We start from the raw sequence: 16,388 nt of genomic DNA, 5'->3' as shown, positions 1-16,388 counted from the left end.
CCGACCCCCCTCCCCGGCTGAGACAGTGGAGTGAGGCAGGTGAGCCACTGACAGCAGCGGGTGCAAGCGGCATTTATTACTGAGTGATCTGGAGTGGGCGGTCCCAGCAGCCTGAGGCCCAGGCGAGAGGCACTGACAGGCAGTGGGTGGGGCAGAGCTCAAGCAGGAAGAGAGGAAGGAGTTAATTCTGCTCTTTAGGGTCACAGCCTGCAGGTGAGGGTCTGGGGGGGCCGGTCAGTGCCCGCCTGGCCACCCATGGAGCCTCCTGGGCAGCCTTTGCATAGAGACCAACGGGCTGGCCTTGGCCCGATCCAGGACCCAAGTTGGGGAGAGGCCCAGCGCCACCCCAGGGCTCCAGTAACGGGGACACAGAAGGCAGTGTGGGCCCTGGGGAGTGAGCGGAGGGACCTGGGACCCATCAGAGGGCCTTGCCTGGGCGGCAAGCTGGCGAGTGGGGGGCAGAGCTGCAGGGGCCTCCCCCCGGCAGACAGAGCTGGGTCAAGGTGTCCTCCCGAGTCCAGAGAAAGAGGCGAGACGAGCGAGAACACAGGGCTGCAGAGAGCCCCTCCGCCCACGGGAAGCGTCAGATGCAGGGGGCAAAGCGCCAACGTCCTTTATGCACCTGCTCCGGGCCCAGGACTTTGGAGGAGGCAGGGCCGGTCTAGGGCTGCCCGGCATGAGGCTCGCGTGGCCAGCCACACGGCCTCGGGACGCCTGCGTCCAGCCAGGGCTGAGACCCCCTCCCCCCCCCCAGCACCCGAGAAGCCCAGCTGGGACGCTGGGGTTGCTAAGTGAGGTACACGGGTTGATTCCCTGGATGGGCTGCCCCTTCTGCCCTGGCACGGGGCTGATGGCCAGCCACCAGCCTCAGGGGGGCCTGGTGCAGGGGCTCCGGGGTGTAGGGGGGACCCAACTAGCAGGTCAGTGTCTGGGGCAATAAAGGGGGGCACACGGTGACAGAGGCCTCTGGACAGAGGGCCACAGGTGCCCTGGCCCCGGGTCAGAGGGACACAAAAGGACATGGGCCCTGGGGACGGGGTGGTAGGGGCACCGGAGCCTTGAGAGTGGTTTGCGACAGGAGCAGCCCCGGCCCCGAGGGAGTCACCTGAGGACATAGGGTCAGCACCTCTGGGGAGACGTGGGGCTTCAGGAGACGCGGGGCTAGGGTCCCTCCCCTGCCCATCCGAGGAGGACAGAGCAGGCTGCGGGCCGGACGCTCCGGAAATGGGCCAGGGGGCCGGTCTCACCGCTCCCAGGCCCGCCCGCCCTAGCTCTCCTCCAGGTGGAGGCTGATGAACTCCTGGATGCACCTGCGGTACTGGAGCTCCGTGGGGCTGCTGCCCGCCAGGGGGCCGGGCTGGCCCGGGGGCGCCTCCGCCTCCCGCATCTCCTCTGCCATGCGCGCCAGACGCAGCCTGAGAGCAGCGCAGAGTGAGGGCGACCGGTGCCCCCGGCGCCCCGCCCTCCCCCAGGCGGCCAATCCCCTCTAAGACACCAAGCCCCGCCTCACTGCGCCCCGCCCCCTCTAAGGAGCCCAAACCCCGCCCACGGCGCCCAGCCCCTCCCCCAGGCGGCCAATCCCCTCTAAGACACCAAGCCCCGCCTCACTGCGCCCCGCCCCTTCTAAGGCACCCAAACCCCGCCCACGGCGCCCCGCCCTCTCCCCCAGGCAGCCAATCCCCTCTAAGACACCAAGCCCCGCCCTCGCTCACAGGGTGACGATGTCTGCGTTGGCCTCCTGGATGGCGATGCTCAGCGGGTCCTGCTGCTCGTGGTCCAGGGCGTGTTGGTCGGCGCCCCGCTTCAAGAACAGGCAGACCTGGCTGCGGGGCAGAGGAGATGAGCTGGGGTGCACCCAGGCCACACGCCCCCCCTTACCCCCCACCCACCCCTACCTCCCACCACCCACCCCCCGCCAGGGGAACAGGACGTGCACCTGCGACTCACCCGGTGTGGCCCAGGAGCGTGGCGTGGTGTAGGGGCGCCCGGCCCCGGCTGTCTCTTTGGTTCACGTCCGCCCCGTTTTGCAGGAGGAATTCGCAGACGATCAAGGAGCCCTAGGGAGCGGGGAAGGCCATGCTGAACCCAGGGGATGGTTGCTAGGAGGGTCCCGGGCACCCCTGCCGGACCGGGCACCCCCACCGGACCGAGGACTGAGGACCGAGGACCGAGCCCGGTCTCCAACAGGGGCCTGGGTGCAAGCCACCAAAGGGGTAGAAGCTTGAAGAGGCCAACAGGTTGGCGCGCACCTGTGTCCGGCGCCAGCCCAGCCCTGCTCACCCCCAGCACGGCCTGCACCAGTGGCGTCTTGCCCTCGTCCTCCGTGTCGGCCCAGTTGACCTCAGCCCCGTGGGCCAGCGCCGCGGCCAGCGCGGGAAGATCACGAGTGCGTGCCGCGCGGTGCGCCAGGAGCCCCGGGTGCAGCTCGCGCACATCCGCCAGCCCCCAGGCCTCCGCCTCTCCATCCGCCTCGCCGCTGGAGTCCTCGGACTCTGCGCCTTCTGCCAGGAGAGGGGTGCGGTCAGGGGCGGTGACTAGGCCACGAGTGGGCGAGGGGGAGGGGGAGGGCTGGGGAGGCATGGCACCCACCCTCCTCAGCGACACTGTCCACCACGGAGCCCACGCCGAAGGCCAGGACGTCGGAGCTGCCATCCGAGCTCCCCCCTAAGCCACTGTCGCTGCTCAGACCTGCGGGATCCGTGGGCAGAGGGGGTCCTGAGTATCCCTGACTCCTCCCCAGACCCCAACCATCCTCCAGGGGGTGCCCCGGGGGGCAGGGGGCGTCCTGCTAGGATGGGAGGAAAGGGGACAAAACAAGCCACGGGCAGGCCCACGTGCACCCGCCCTCAGGCAGGTCAGCCCGGCAGGATGGGGGGGGGCGTGTGAGGCTGTGGGTGCTCAGCCCTCCTTGTGGCCAGTGCATGTGAGGAGGTCACTGCCCAGGGATGGGTCTTGGCCAAGCCCTGGAGGCGGCCCCAGGCAGCACCAACCGCCTCAGCCCAGCTCAACCAAGGGCAACCCCAAGAGCCCCAGGCACAGGGATGGTGAGGCAGCGCCCCCTGCTGCCCGCGGTCACCCTGCCAATTCTTGGCCGAGGGCCCTGCCTCTGCCCACACTGCCCCGAAGCCTCCACACTTGCCAGGAGGTGCTGACCACCCGTTAGCAGGCAGCCCTCAGGGGAGAACTCCAGGTACGGCAGTTGCCCCCCAACCCCGAGAGGGGTGAGAAAGATGTGTGTCCAGAGTTTTCCAGGCCCCCAGCACACAGGTGCACATAGACACGCACAGAATACACCTGTGTGCTCACCCTGACATACACCTACTCCTGTGCGCGCGTGCACACACACACACACACACACATCACTCAGGGGTCATGACCTTCATCTCCAAGTCGATGCCCTAGTTGCCCCCAGCCCCTCAAGGTACTATCCCAGCCTTAGGCCCGCTTGACCCCGTTCTCCCCATTCCAGACCAGCCTCCCACGACACCACCTCCAAGCCCTGTCCCTCCTGACAATCCCCCAGCAAATGGCCACGTGTCCACCCTCCCGGGGAGCCCTGCCTGGTGCTGCCCTGCAGCCTGGCCAGGGGAGGGCGGGCAGCGGGGCCGGGGGAAGGTGGGCAGCGGGGGCCAGGGGAGGGTGGGCAGCGGGGGCCGGGGGAGGGCGGGCAGCGGGGGCCGGGGGAGGGCGGGCAGCGGGGCCGGGGGAGGGCGGGCAGCGGGGCCGGGGGAGGGCGGGCAGCGGGGCTGGGGTGCTTGCAGCACTTACTGCGTGGACCAGCCGCAGCAGCCCCTGCATCAAAATAGGAGAAGAGGGAGTCCAGCTCGTCGGGGCAGAAGAGGGAGTCCCGCCGGAACCTGCGCTCCACGGCGCCTACGCACGGGGAGACCAGGCGGTCACACTGGTCCCGTCTCCTGCCCGCCCGCCCTGGCCTCCCTGGGGTCTGGCCTGGACCCTGCTGCAGCCCTCCCCCAGCCCCACGCCCGTCCAGGTGAGCCAGAAGCCCGCGCACCTGAGGACAGAGCCGCCACGGAGGGCAGGACAGGCTCCATCCGGACCTTGCGGCGGGCGGTGGGGGCGCGGGGCGAGCTGTGGCGGCCGGGGCACTTCAGGGCCCGCCAGCGCCGAGGGGCCTCCCGGGCGGGTGTGGAGGGCGGCTTCCGCAGGAACTTCTTCTCCACGTACTTGTCCTTGATCCAAGCCTCCTTGTCCTGCCTGGACCGAGGTGGACGTGAGGCCACGCTCAGGGCTGGGGCCTGCCGCCCCCTCCGCCGGCGCCCACCTCACCTGGGGCTGCTGGCTGTGGGCTTCCCGCCGCCCGGCCCCTCCCACTGGGCCTCGTAGATCCGGTTCACAATGCTGTTTCCCAGCTCACACATCAGCTGGCGGGAGACAGGGCGTGTGGGCCTCGGCCCGGCCTGCAGACACCCCCAGCCTGCAGACACCCCCAGGCTGCAGACACCCCCAGCCTGCAGACACCCCCAGGCTGCAGACACCCCCAGCCTGCAGACACCCCCAGCCTGCAGACACCCCCAGGCTGCAGACACCCCCAGGCTGCAGACACCCCCAGCCTGCAGACACCCCCAGCCTGCAGACACCCCCAGCCTGCAGACACCCCCAGGCCTCAGCCCCAGGCTGCAGACACCCCCAGCCTGCAGACACCCCCGGCCTGCAGACACCCCCAGGCTGCAGACACCCCCAGGCCTCAGCCCCAGGCTGCAGACACCCCCAGGCTGCAGACACCCCCAGGCTGCAGACACCCCCAGCCTGCAGACACCCCCAGGCCTCAGCCCCGGCCTGCAGACACCCCCAGCCTGCAGACACCCCCAGCCTGCAGACACCCCCGGCCTGCAGACACCCCCGGCCTGCAGACACCCCCAGCCTGCAGACACCCCCGGCCTGCAGACACCCCCAGGCTGCAGACACCCCCAGCCTGCAGACACCCCCAGCCTGCAGACACCCCCAGGCCTCAGCCCCAGCCTGCAGACACCCCCAGCCTGCAGACACCCCCAGGCCTCAGCCCCGGCTTGCAGACACCCCCACGCCTCAGCCCCAGCCTGCAGACACCCCCAGCCTGCAGACACCCCCAGCCTGCAGACACCCCCAGGCCTCAACCCCAGGCTGCAGACACCCCCAAGCCTCAGCCCCAGCCTGCAGACACCCCCAGGCCTCAGCCCCAGGCTGAAGACAGCCCCAGGCCTCACCCCCAGGCCTCAGCCCCGGCTTGCAGACACCCCCACGCCTCAGCCCCAGCCTGCAGACACCCCCAGGCCTCAGCCCGGTTTGCAGACACCCTCAGGCCTCAGCCCCAGCCTGCAGACACCCCCAGGCCTCAGCCCCAGGCCTCGGCCCCAGCCTGCAGACACCCCCAGGCCTCGGCCCCAGGCTGCAGACACCCCCAGGCCTCAGCCCGGCTTGCAGACACCCCCAGGCCTCAGCCCCAGGCCTCAGCCCCAGCTCCAGACACCGCGGCTTGCAGAACCAGCCCCTGCACCCCACGCCGGCGGCTGGCGGCCTGCGATGGGCCCACACACACCTTCAGCAGCTCAGGCTCCCATGAGTCCAGCGTCAGGGACCGCACCTTGGAGCAGTGGACACCCAGGCTCCTAGACAGTGGGGAGGCAGGGGGGAGTCAGGGGCGGCTCGGCCTGGCGCCCCTGCCCGGCCGCCCATGGGCCCACCTGTGGATGCCTGAGCACTCGATGCAGAGCAGCACACCCAGGTTGATGCTGGCCCAGCGGGGGTCCGGCTGGCCGCAGTCGCCGCACTGGCCGTTGCCAGCCACGCCCTGCATGCGCTGCAGCACGCTCTCGCCCTTGGCGCCGCGCTCCCGGGAGTCCGTGGCCGAGTCGATGCTGCTCGTGGAGGGGGACGCCGTGCGGTCCAGCCTCTAGGGACAGGCGAGGGCCACGCAGCCCCTTTGGCGCTCCAGCCTTGGCTCCCCCAGCGGCCCCCACCTCCTCCCCAGCTGGATGCACCAGCACTGGCTTGGACCCTGAAGCCAAGCCCATGCACACACGTGTGCAGGCACACTCACGTACACATGCCCACACACGCACATGCACGCGGGCACTGCCCACACACGCACATGCACGCGGGCACTGCCCACACACGCACATGCACGCGGGCACTGCCCACACACGCACATGCACGCGGGCACTGCCCACACACGCACATGCACGCGGGCACTGCCCACACACGCACATGCACGCGGGCACTGCCCACACACGCACATGCACGCCGCCCGCAGGGGCCGCACCTCGCTGTAGCAGCTGTCCGGGCTCTCCCGGTAGGCGGAGGCGATGCTGGCTTGCACGGCCTGGACCCAGGCCTGCCGCAGCTTCTCGGAGTCCGCCTGCAGCATGCAGCTCCTGGGGATCGGGGACGTCAGGCCCGGCAGACAGGCCCTCCCCTCCGGCCCCACCCGCCCGCTGGGCGTACGCACTTGGTGGGCGACACGACCTCGAAGCAGAACCTCCGCTCGATGTCCTCGCACGGCTTCACGGAGCACAGGCGGAGGTCGTCCACCACCACGGTCAGCACGTCCTGCGGGCAGAGCACGGGCCCTCGAGCTCCGCCCTGACCCCCACATGTGGCTCTGCCTGCCTCACAGGCCGTCCGAGACCCACGTGCTCTCTGTCCCCCGCCCACTCAGGCCGCGATGCCCATGGCTGTCCCCGGCCCACGCCGGACCCAGGAGGGGAGGGGCCTGCACGCACCTTCAGCTTCTTCTGGTAGACCAGCTGGCTGTTCTGGATGGAGAACCAGCGCCTGGGCAGGGGGACAAGCCAGGAGGGGTCAGGCAGGCCAACCTCACGTCCGCCCCAGTGCCCTGCCCCCCAAGAAGGACCCCCTCACCGGTTCCATGTCTTGAAGGCGTTGCTGGCCCTCTTGAAGAGGTAGCCCTCCATCACCACCCCGCTAGGCGCGTCCACGTCAAACTCTGCTTTGGGCTCATCGTAGGAGAAGTCCTGGGGGTGGGAGCCGGGCCCCCATGAATGCCCACCCCGGACCTGAGCATGGCCCTGCCCCAAATCTCCTGGGGGCAGGAGTCACTCATCCCCGCAGGGCTCGAGCCTAGAGCCCAGGCCCTGCCCCCACCCAGCCCCAAAGAACAGCAGGCTGTGCGAGGAGGAAGGAAGCTGCCCCCCACCCCGCGTCCCCATTCACGCTGCCAGCTGGGCCCGCTCCCAGCGACAGAGCTCCATTCACCAGGCCGGGGAGACACTGAGTGTGTCCTGTGTGTGGCGGTGGGAGCGGAGGCCCAGCCACCTGCTGCCCTGGCTGAGTGGGGGCAGGGAGGGACAGCTGCTGCCACTCCCACGGGGGACGCTCCCGCTCAGCCCGTGTCCTCACTGGTGCCAGCCACGGGGTACGGGTGCGTGCAATGCCCACAGGTGCCTGGGAGGTGTCCTTGGTGCTGAAGTGCCTCGGCAAGGGAGGGCGGAGGCCCCACCCACGTGGCCCTCCCTGTCCTCTCCACCCCCCCTCAACCCCCCCCCCCCAGGGCGAACGCCCACTCACCTGCAGCAGTGTCTGGGCGGAGCAGAAGGGGGTGGGAGGAGAGAGAGAGAGAATGCCGGTGAGTGCCAGCCCCCCACCTGCCCAGGCTCTCAGTGATTCTGAAATGGCAGCTCTGCCTGCAGCCCACTCCGCCCTGGGCAGTGTGGGGGCAGCGGTCTGGCAGGTGACCAAAGAGGCCCCAGTAGGAGCCAGCGCCTGAGGCCGCAGAGGCAACCCCTGGCCTTGAAAGAAGAGGGGCATTCCCTGGCCTCTGCCCACCCCTGCCCTGGCCACCCTCCCGCCCTGCTCTGTCACGCTGAGGCCCTGAGGATGGGGATCCCAGCAGAGTGGCAGGCCTGGGGGAAGGGATGGAGCGTGTGTCTGTGCCAGGGGCCTCCCAGGTCAGCGGGACGGGTGCCCCTCACACCCCCAATCCCCGGTGCAGGGCGGTGGGGGCCTCACCCGTTGCTGGATGGCAGCGTGCCTGTGCTCCATCTCCCGCTTCTCCACGGCCGAGTCGATCACCAGCTGGTCCAGCTACGGGAAGGGGCGTCAGGGAGGGAAGGGACCCCTCTCCCTGAGACCCTGGCTGGGTCCCTCCCCTCCCCGCCCCAGGCTCACCTCGGCCGCCAGCTTCTTCATGTAGGGGTCCAGCTGGTGCAGCAGGCTGTAGCCCTGCTGGAAGAAGCTGTACTGGGCGTGCATGAAGGACAGCATCTGCAGGAGGGAGGTGCAGGTGAGGCCCCCCCTCTCCCGGCACACCTGCTGCCCAGGCCCGAGCTCCAGGGCAGTGCCCCCGCCCATCCCGCGCCAGGCACTCACAGAGTCCAAGATCTCAAACTTCTTCTTGGCCTGGAGGACATTGATCTGCCGGGGGAGGGGTGAACCGGGAAAGGGTGTTGGGTCGAGGCAGCCCACGGCCTGCACCTTGCCACCGAGTCTGCTCGGGCTGCTTGTGGTTCCCTGAGACCCCCAGCTCGTCTTCATATCCCTGCCCTTGGCCAACCCCATCCTCCCACGGTCCGGGACCCTTCCCAGGCCAGGACGGTGGGTCCCTCCCACAGGCAAAGTCAGGAACTCCCACCCCTGCTCCACCCTCAGCAAGGTCTCCCCGGCCTCCACCTGCAGCCGCAGCCGCGGGCTCATCCCAGCCCTGCCCACCGCTGGGGCTGCCCCCCACCTGGTCCCTTCCCAAGACCTGACATCAGCTTTCTGGAGCCAGAGGCACCTCTCCTGACGTCAGCTCCGTCCGTCCTTCCGTCCGTCCGTCCATCTGCAGGACCACCGCCCACCCCACTCCAGGACCTGACCCCTCGGTGCCCAGCGGCTGACCTGGAGCACGTAGTCGAGTGCCAGGTGGCGGAAGCACTTGCGGGTGAGGGTCAGGGCACCTGTGGCCTCCTCCACCTCGTGGGGCCGGTGCCTGGGGGCCTGGGCGTTCCTCACCAGGGACAGCTCCAGGTCCTCCCTCACTTTGTCAAACTGCTTCTTGGTCTCCTTGAACTTCCGCACGTCCCTGGGGGGGGGGGGGGTGTCAGGTCGGGGGCTCCCAGGAGGGGCGGACATGGGGCCTCCCCCTTCCTGAAACGCCCTCCCCGTGCTCCCAGCCCCACCCCGTGCTCCTGGGCAGGGCCTCCCTGCCTGCCCCCCCTGCAGCCATCGAACTGGGTGTCCCCCTCATCCCCCTCCCTGCCTCCCCCTTCTCCTCCCTCCTTGTCTCCTCAAGGCCCCCTTCCCTGACCCAGGGCCCACCCTTGCCCTTCACCACCTCAATCCTAAGGTCAGTGCAACCTGGGGTGAGCCCAGCTTCAACCAGATTCCAGACTCAGGCCCCCAACTTCAATGTGACATCACTTGGGGGCCCCGTAGGCACCCCAACTGCACACACAGGTGCTGAGTCCAGACCCCCACCAACCCTCACCTCCTCCCACCACCACCCTGACTCCTCCCCCAGTCATGCCCTCACCCCTTGCACGAGGCCCTCACCTTACCCTCCAGCCCTGACCCCTCCAAGCCTTTGCCCACCCTGAGCCCCCACCCAGAGCCTGAGGCCTGGGGCCAGGGCCCCTCCCAGACAGACCCCGGGACCCCCCAGATCCAGCACAGAAATCACCATGGGCCCCTCCCGGGCTCGGAGAGGCTAGAGCCCCACCTTGGGGTCCGGGGGCCTCGAGCCACTCACTCTTTGATGAAGTTGTGGAGCTGCTGCCGCACGGACCTCTGGGCCTGGTCAAACAGGATCTGGGGGGGCACGGGACAGGGGGGTGTTAGTGGTTTGTCCCCACATGACCCCAGGGGCCAGGCCCCCATCCCTCTCAGGTGAGAACCAGGGAAAGTCCCGCCCAGCCCAGCCTGGGCCCCAGCCCATCGTCCCCACGGAGCCGGCCTCACAGGGTCAGGGGAGCGGGGGTGGCCCCAGGCCTGGGTCGGCGCCCAGAGGCGACAGCTGTGACCACCTGCCCACGTCCCCTCCAGGCTCTCGGCCAGACCAGAGGCCAGAGCTGTCCCAGAGGGGCCCCTCTTCTGCCCCACCCACAGGGCACCCTCCTCTGACACCCCCACCTCCGACCCTGAGACCCCACCTCGGGGAGGACCAGCCCTGAGGTAGGAAGGATGGGGTCTGAGCCGGAGCTCCCAAGGACTGGCCTGGGGGCGGGGGCGGGTGGTGTGGGGAGCTGGAGGGCTCTGGAGCACTTAGGGCAGTGATGGCGAACCTGTGACACGCGTGTCAGAGGTGACACGCGAACTCATTTCTTTGGTTGATTTTTCTTTGTTAAATGGCATTTAAATATATAAAATAAATATCAAAAATATGTCTTTGTTTTACTATGGTTGCAAATATCAAAAAAATTTCTACATGTGACACGGCCCCAGAGTTAAGTTAGGGTTTTTCAAAATGCTGACACGCCGAGCTCAGAAGGTTCGCCATCACTGACTTAGGGGATCCAGAATCAGGGGCCAGAATCAGGCCTGTCCACGCGGGGGCCTGTCTGCAAGCAGACAGACAGACAGACAGGGCAGGACGTGCTGTTCTGAGCTGGTTTATTTCTGAACTTCCCCTGGGGGGTGGGGCCCCTTGTTTAGTCTGGGGCTCCGGTTGCCAGGCCACTGTCCAGCCACCCACGTGTGCCTCCGGCCTGTTCCGTGAGGCCGTGCTGGTGGTCATCCAGACCCGACGGGAGCAGGGAGGCTAGAGTCACCAGGGGCCGGGGGGCAGCCTGGGAGGTGCTTTCGCTGCACGCACGGCTGGAGAGCTGCCTGGTGGGGGCCCTGGGTGACCCTCCACGGCGTCTCCCACCCTGAGAGCCCGCTGCCCACAGACCTGGGCTGTGTTGCCGCCCCTCCCTCACCCCCACCCCCCCGTCTGACCCTCACCTGGGACACGAGAGCCTCGCGGCGTCTCCCACCCACAGACGGAGGGAGCGCGGCGAGGGCCCTCCCAGAGCTGGCCCTGCCGGCAGCCTAGCCCCTCGGACAGGCCCTGGGACGGGCCCTCATGCGCGTCCCCCCCCGCCCCCCGCAGGCTCACCATGTGGTAGTTGACCATCTCCTGCAGGCTGTCTCCAAACCGCTGCAGACACTCCTGGGGGGCAGGGGAGACCCTCACTCAGATGGCACAGCCATGCTGCCCGCACAGATGCCCACGTGCTCCCAGGGCCTGGGGCCCCTCCAGGGGCTGCCTGCCCCTCACAGAGGTCAGAGATCAGGGGGCCTCACCGAGATGACGGTGTCTCCCTGGCATTGCTGAGACAGGTCGCGCACCCCACTCACGAAGAGCCTGTTGGTGGTGACGTAGGCCTTGCCGGCCTCGATCATGCCACTGCACAGCTTGACCAGCTGCGGACAGGACGGGGGCGTGACACTCAGGCCACCGGCCTTCGCCGGCTGGGGCAGCGAAATGCAGCTCAGGGCCCGGCAGTGCCCAGAACACAGCTGCCCAAGGCTGGGGGGACCCCCGCTGCCCGCACTCCATCCTGAGCCCACTGGGCGCTGGGTCAGCCTAGTGCCACCTGGGCCTGGGCTCCAGAGCGGGAGGTCGGAGCAGAGAACCCAGGGCGGGTGGGCACGTGGGCCTGGCCAAGGGTCAGCGGGAGCAGCCACCGAGGGGGCTCAGGAGTGTGCCCCTCCCTGCTCCCCCTAGTCCCCCGGGGCCCCCAACCTGGTCACTTAGAGCCACAGCCTCCCAGCGGCTGTCTCTGGCCCTGAAGACTCACTAGAGCAGCAGTTCTCAACCTTCCTGAGGCCGCGACCCTTTAACACAGCTCCTCATGTTGTGGTGACCCCTGATGTCATTGTTCAGATTGAACATAATTAAAGCATAGCGATTAATCGCAAAAACGATATGTAATTATATATGTGTTTTCCGATGGTCTTAGGCGACCCCTGTGAAAGGGTCATTTGACCCCCAAAGGGGTCGCGACCCACAGGTTGAGAACTCCTGCACTAGCGGGAACGCACCAGGGCCCACCCCCACCTGACGGGAGACCCAGAGCACACACATGTGTGTGCAGCGTGTGCACTGGGACGGGCATGGCAGGTACAGCTGTGGTGAGGGGACACAGCCACGTCCTGTGCACGCACACGGGCCGCACGCCCCACACGCACACGTGCGTGCACACACACCAGTGGCCGGGCTGGGGGCAGGGAGCGGCACTGGGGCCCCCGCACCCCAGCCCCTCACCTTGTCCAGTTTGGCCTCGATCTCGACCACATCTGTCTCCACCTCGTCGATAGTCGCCCTGCAATGGGAAGAGGTCGGCCAGGGGTCAGCCTGCAGCCAGCTGCCCTGACCCCGTGTCAGGCAGGCTGGACCTTCACCTCCCCAGGCCCCTCCCCACAGGGCTGCTGGCCCAGGGCTGCTGGCTGCTGTCGGCTGCCCCGCGGCCCCACGGCCCTCAGACAGGCCAGGAAACGGAAGCTGGGAGAGGCCGCCGCCTGGCAGGAGGAGGCAGGACAGGGAGACAGGGACCCAGATCCCGCTGACTCCAGGGGGGCCCAGAGCCACACAACCCCAGCCAGAAAGAGGCCCTGTCCCATGTGACCCCCCTCTGGGGTCGGGCTGCTGCGGCCCCGGGTAGAGAGGTCAGACGCGTCTGAGGACAGAAGAGGGGCCGGAACCCCAGTGCAGGTGCACACGCCGGGCGGGGCCAGGGCAGCCAGCCACCCCCGCCCAGCCCAGACTCCAACTGGGCTCCCCCAGCCTGGTGGCCCCTGCAGCTCGCTGGTCTCAGCCAGAACCTCTCTCTGGCTCCCTCAGACGCCCCAACCTCCAAACAAGAAAGAATGGCACCATCTGCCAGGAGAGCGGTGGGTCAGGTCCCGTCCCCGTCCCCCCCCCCCCACAATGCCCCCCCCCCAGGGCAGCCTGACAATGAGCTCTCTCGGGAGGGGCGAGGGGAGGGGAGAGTTAACACATGACATCACTGAGGAGCCAAGGACAGGAGAATCCCCGGAAGGCAGAGGCAGATGGATCAGGCACGTGACACCCCCCCCCCCCCAATGCTCCGGGAACAGGAAATAGGGAGATAGGGCCAGTATCCTGGTGCCCCCCACCCCCTCAGCTGGCGAGCTGGGCCCATCTGGCCTCCTGGGGTGAGGGACAAGGGAATGGGGCTCAGGCCAGGGCGGGAGGCAGGCCTCCAGAGACAGGCCTTGGGCGGGGTCAGGCAGAGGGGAGGAGGCAGGGGGAGGGGCGTGCTCCAGGATTTCCCAGGTTTGCTGGGGGCAGGACCTGGTCCCTCAGGTGGGGTGGGGCTCAGAATGACCTCCAGGAGGAGCGGGGGGGGGGGGGGGGGGCGGGGGCAGGGACCTCGTAAGGTCCCCACCTGCCACCTGGCAGGACACGGCTCCCCTCTGAGCAGCCTGTCCCTTCCCGAGGGCTCAGGGCAAGACATCTGGAGCAGAGGGGTCGGAGGGGGTGACTACTGTCCGGGCCCCGGCCCCCCAGGTGCCCACAGCCCCCCCAGGACTGCCCGTCCCAACGGCCCGAGTGTGGCCCAGGAACCCTGACCTCTGCTGTGGCCTCTCGCGTCCCCTCACAGTCCCTCCTGAGGCAGGGAAGGCCCACCCACCCCGAGGAGGATGCTGCAGGGGGAGCCCCAGCACCCAAGGGCCCTGGCAGCTGCACAGAGAGCTGCCACCGGGGCCTGGGCGCCTGGTCCCTGAGCGCAGCAAGGCAGGCGCTGCACCCGGAGCCTGGGCCAGCCCCGCTCCCCAGCCCTTAGGACCAGGGCCCTCTCCTGTCCTCCCTCCAAAATGTCCTCAGCAGCTTGGAGGGCGGGGAGGAGGGAGAGGCCGGTGGTTCCCCCACCAAAGCCATGACTCAGTGCCTGACGCCCCACCCAAGGGAGGGGGCACCAAGTACAAGGGGTGGGCGGAGGCCCGGGCCTGTCTGGGTGAGTCTGGTCCCCCGAACCACGTGCATGGGGCTGTGGGGCTCCCCCAGGCCAAGAGCACACAGGCCGGCCCCCACTCCTAGGGCTGGGATCACATGGCCCCACATCACTGACCACATCCTCCTGGCCGGCCGACCCTGACTGCCTCCTCCAGGCCCACCTCCAGGAAGCCCAGGTGACATCCTCAGCTGCAGCTGAGCAGATGGGGGGCCTCAGGGCGGCCTCACGCCCCCACTCATCTCAGCCCAGCCCGAAACCAGAGCGAGGCTTCTGTGGCCCAGGGTCCCGGGGAACCCACTGAGCCCCCACCAGGCCGGGCCGGGCACTTCCACGGGCAGCCCCTCCCTGCCGGGAAGCACAGCGACGCCACCGCACCCACTGCGGGAGCCACAGGCAGAACAGGCTGGTGTGGGAGGCCAGGCCCAGAGGTGACTGGGTGCTGGGGCCCCGGGCCTGACCCGGCAGGTGGGCCAGGACTCCTCCACGCAGGCAGCTCCGCGGGCGGGGCCAGGACCCAGCCAGCTGAGGCCCCGTGCACCTCCCTCCACCGCTGGGTCCCGGAGGGCAGGGGGCAGAGGTGGGGCAGAATCACGCGTGCATTGTGCATGGTGCATGGTGCATGGTGCATGGTGCATGGACCCCTTGCTCACGCCCCTCCCTCCGCCCAGGGCTTGGGCCACTCTGGCCCGACCGGGCCCCGCATCCCAGCCTCCCTGGGGAGGCGGTTGTGCAAGAGGCTGCTGCTGGGGGCTGCACGCCCACACGGGCCCCTTGTTGGCACCCCCCGGGACCCGGCACGCACACTACACGTGACCAGGCGCTCTGTGCACAGGGGCACAGTAGACAGCTCCTGGGCCACCCCAGGTGCCTGTGTGCGGCGGCACAGTGCACACGCGGACACACGTGCGGACGCGTGTCCCGGGGCTGGGACTCACATGAACAAACTAACATGCGTGTTTAGGGGCAACACTCGTACCAGCATGAAAAACACACAGCACACGCCCACGTCCACGCCAAGAAGCCACAGGTAACACGCGTGCCCGCGCCCAGGGCTGGTGTGCACACATGGGCCCAGCAGGCCAGCGCAGGGGTTCGGCTCACCCCCACGTTCACACCCCGGCTCTGGCACCCCAAGGCAGGGGGCAGACGCGTGTGCACCTGGCACATGGGGTGCGTGTGCTGCACACGGGAGCACCGAAGACACGCACCCTGGACGGGCCACAGCCCAGAGCCTCGGACCCAGGCTGCTCAGCCCCGCCCCCGCCCCCACCCGGCCCTGAGGTCACCCCTGTCAAGCAGCCCCGGCCCCACGTGGCTCCGGCTGACTGTCCCCCACGCGCAGCGCTGGGCACGGGCACCCGGACAGAAGGCAGGACAGGCGGGCCCCGCTCACCCCGACAACCCGGGCGGAGCGGGGCCGCAGGGCCAGGGAGGTCCCGGCCCCGTGCGGGTGGCCGGCACGACGGCGCCCGCACAAAGCGGGGTGGACACTCCTTGGGGAGGCGGCCCCGCCCCACGCGCGCCCCTCGGTGCGAGGTGACCCGCAAAGGGGCATCTTTTGTTCCGTCTGCTCGTCCCGGGCGCTGCGGGCTTTGTCCGAGGCGGGTCCTGCCGCTCCCGTCCCCGGCTCGCGCGCCGGACACAAAGGGGGCGCCGCCGCCTCCCGCCCGCGCCCCTCCCCCGGCCGCCCGGCTGTCCCGAGGGGGCGGCCCCCCGGCGGCCACCCAGGGCGCGCCCGCGGGCGCACCTGAAGCGCGGCGAGTCCTTGATGCACTCCTCGAACTCCACCGTCATGGCTGCGGCGCGACGCTCACTGGCTCCAGGACCGCGGCGCCCCGAGCGGCATCCTCGGCGGCCCGGCCCGCTCGTCCGCCCGCCCGCGCCGCGCTCCGCGCCCGCCCGCCCCGGAATGAGGCCGCCGCGCCGCCGCCCCGCCCCGCCTGTCACCGCCGGGGAGCGTCGCCAAAGTCCGCAGCGCGCGGGCGCCGCCCGCTGTCACCGCCGGGGAGCGTCGCCAAACGCCCTGCCCTCCCTACGGCCGCGGGCGCGCGCGGCTCCGCCTGCCCCGACGATCCACACCCCCGTCCCGGGCCGCTCCCGGTCGGGAGGGAAGCGGGCTTAACAGCAGCGGGGCGTCGGAGCCGTCGCCGGACCGCCAGGCGCGGGCACGCCCTCTCCAGCCATCCGGCCGTTGAGCAATTAGGGGCGTTTGCAAAACCCGCTGGGCGGGACCTCGGCGGAAGCACACGCCCCGCGAGGGTGGGCAGCGGGCAGTGGGTGGGCAGCGGACAGCGGGCGGGCAGGTGGGCGTCGGGGTGCGCGCAAGCGGGGGCGTGCAGGTCGGCGCGTGGTTCGAGAGAGCGGCATCCGAGGCAGCAGCCCGAGGCGGGCCCCCGCGCCCCGCAGCGAGCGGTACTTTGCACCCGCTCCCTAACTGGGGCCCCGCCCTCGGCGGTCTTGGGGCGGGCGTGTCCGGCTGCGAGGCGGGGC

The 16,388-nt window shown here is 69.4% G+C and overlaps 1 protein-coding gene across 1 annotated transcript; it reads right to left on the bottom strand.

Annotated features, from left to right (window-relative positions):
- Nucleotides 1-56: 56 nt before the first annotated feature.
- ACAP3 (ArfGAP with coiled-coil, ankyrin repeat and PH domains 3) lies at nt 57-15,778 on the bottom strand. Its single transcript, XM_081087487.1, has 24 exons — nt 15,646-15,778; nt 12,185-12,242; nt 11,221-11,340; nt 11,033-11,086; nt 9,686-9,744; nt 8,836-9,019; nt 8,326-8,370; nt 8,125-8,220; nt 7,966-8,040; nt 7,525-7,536; nt 6,859-6,971; nt 6,720-6,771; nt 6,446-6,546; nt 6,260-6,371; nt 5,682-5,890; nt 5,537-5,606; nt 4,288-4,382; nt 4,013-4,215; nt 3,769-3,873; nt 2,590-2,688; nt 2,281-2,501; nt 1,948-2,057; nt 1,713-1,823; nt 57-1,415 (listed from the first exon to the last, which is right to left on the bottom strand). Exons 1-24 carry the CDS (start codon nt 15,690-15,692, stop codon nt 1,268-1,270), a joined length of 2,499 nt encoding a protein of 832 aa, XP_080943613.1. The 5' UTR covers nt 15,693-15,778; the 3' UTR covers nt 57-1,267.
- Between the last annotated feature and the right edge of the window lie 610 nt (nt 15,779-16,388).

The sequence above is a fragment of the Myotis nattereri genome, assembly GCF_964212035.1.
Source record: "Myotis nattereri genome assembly, chromosome: 3".
In the NCBI taxonomy this organism is placed as follows: domain Eukaryota; kingdom Metazoa; phylum Chordata; class Mammalia; order Chiroptera; family Vespertilionidae; genus Myotis; species Myotis nattereri.
The sequence above is the reverse complement of the archived record's forward strand: the minus strand, read 5'-3'. Positions and strand labels throughout refer to the sequence as shown.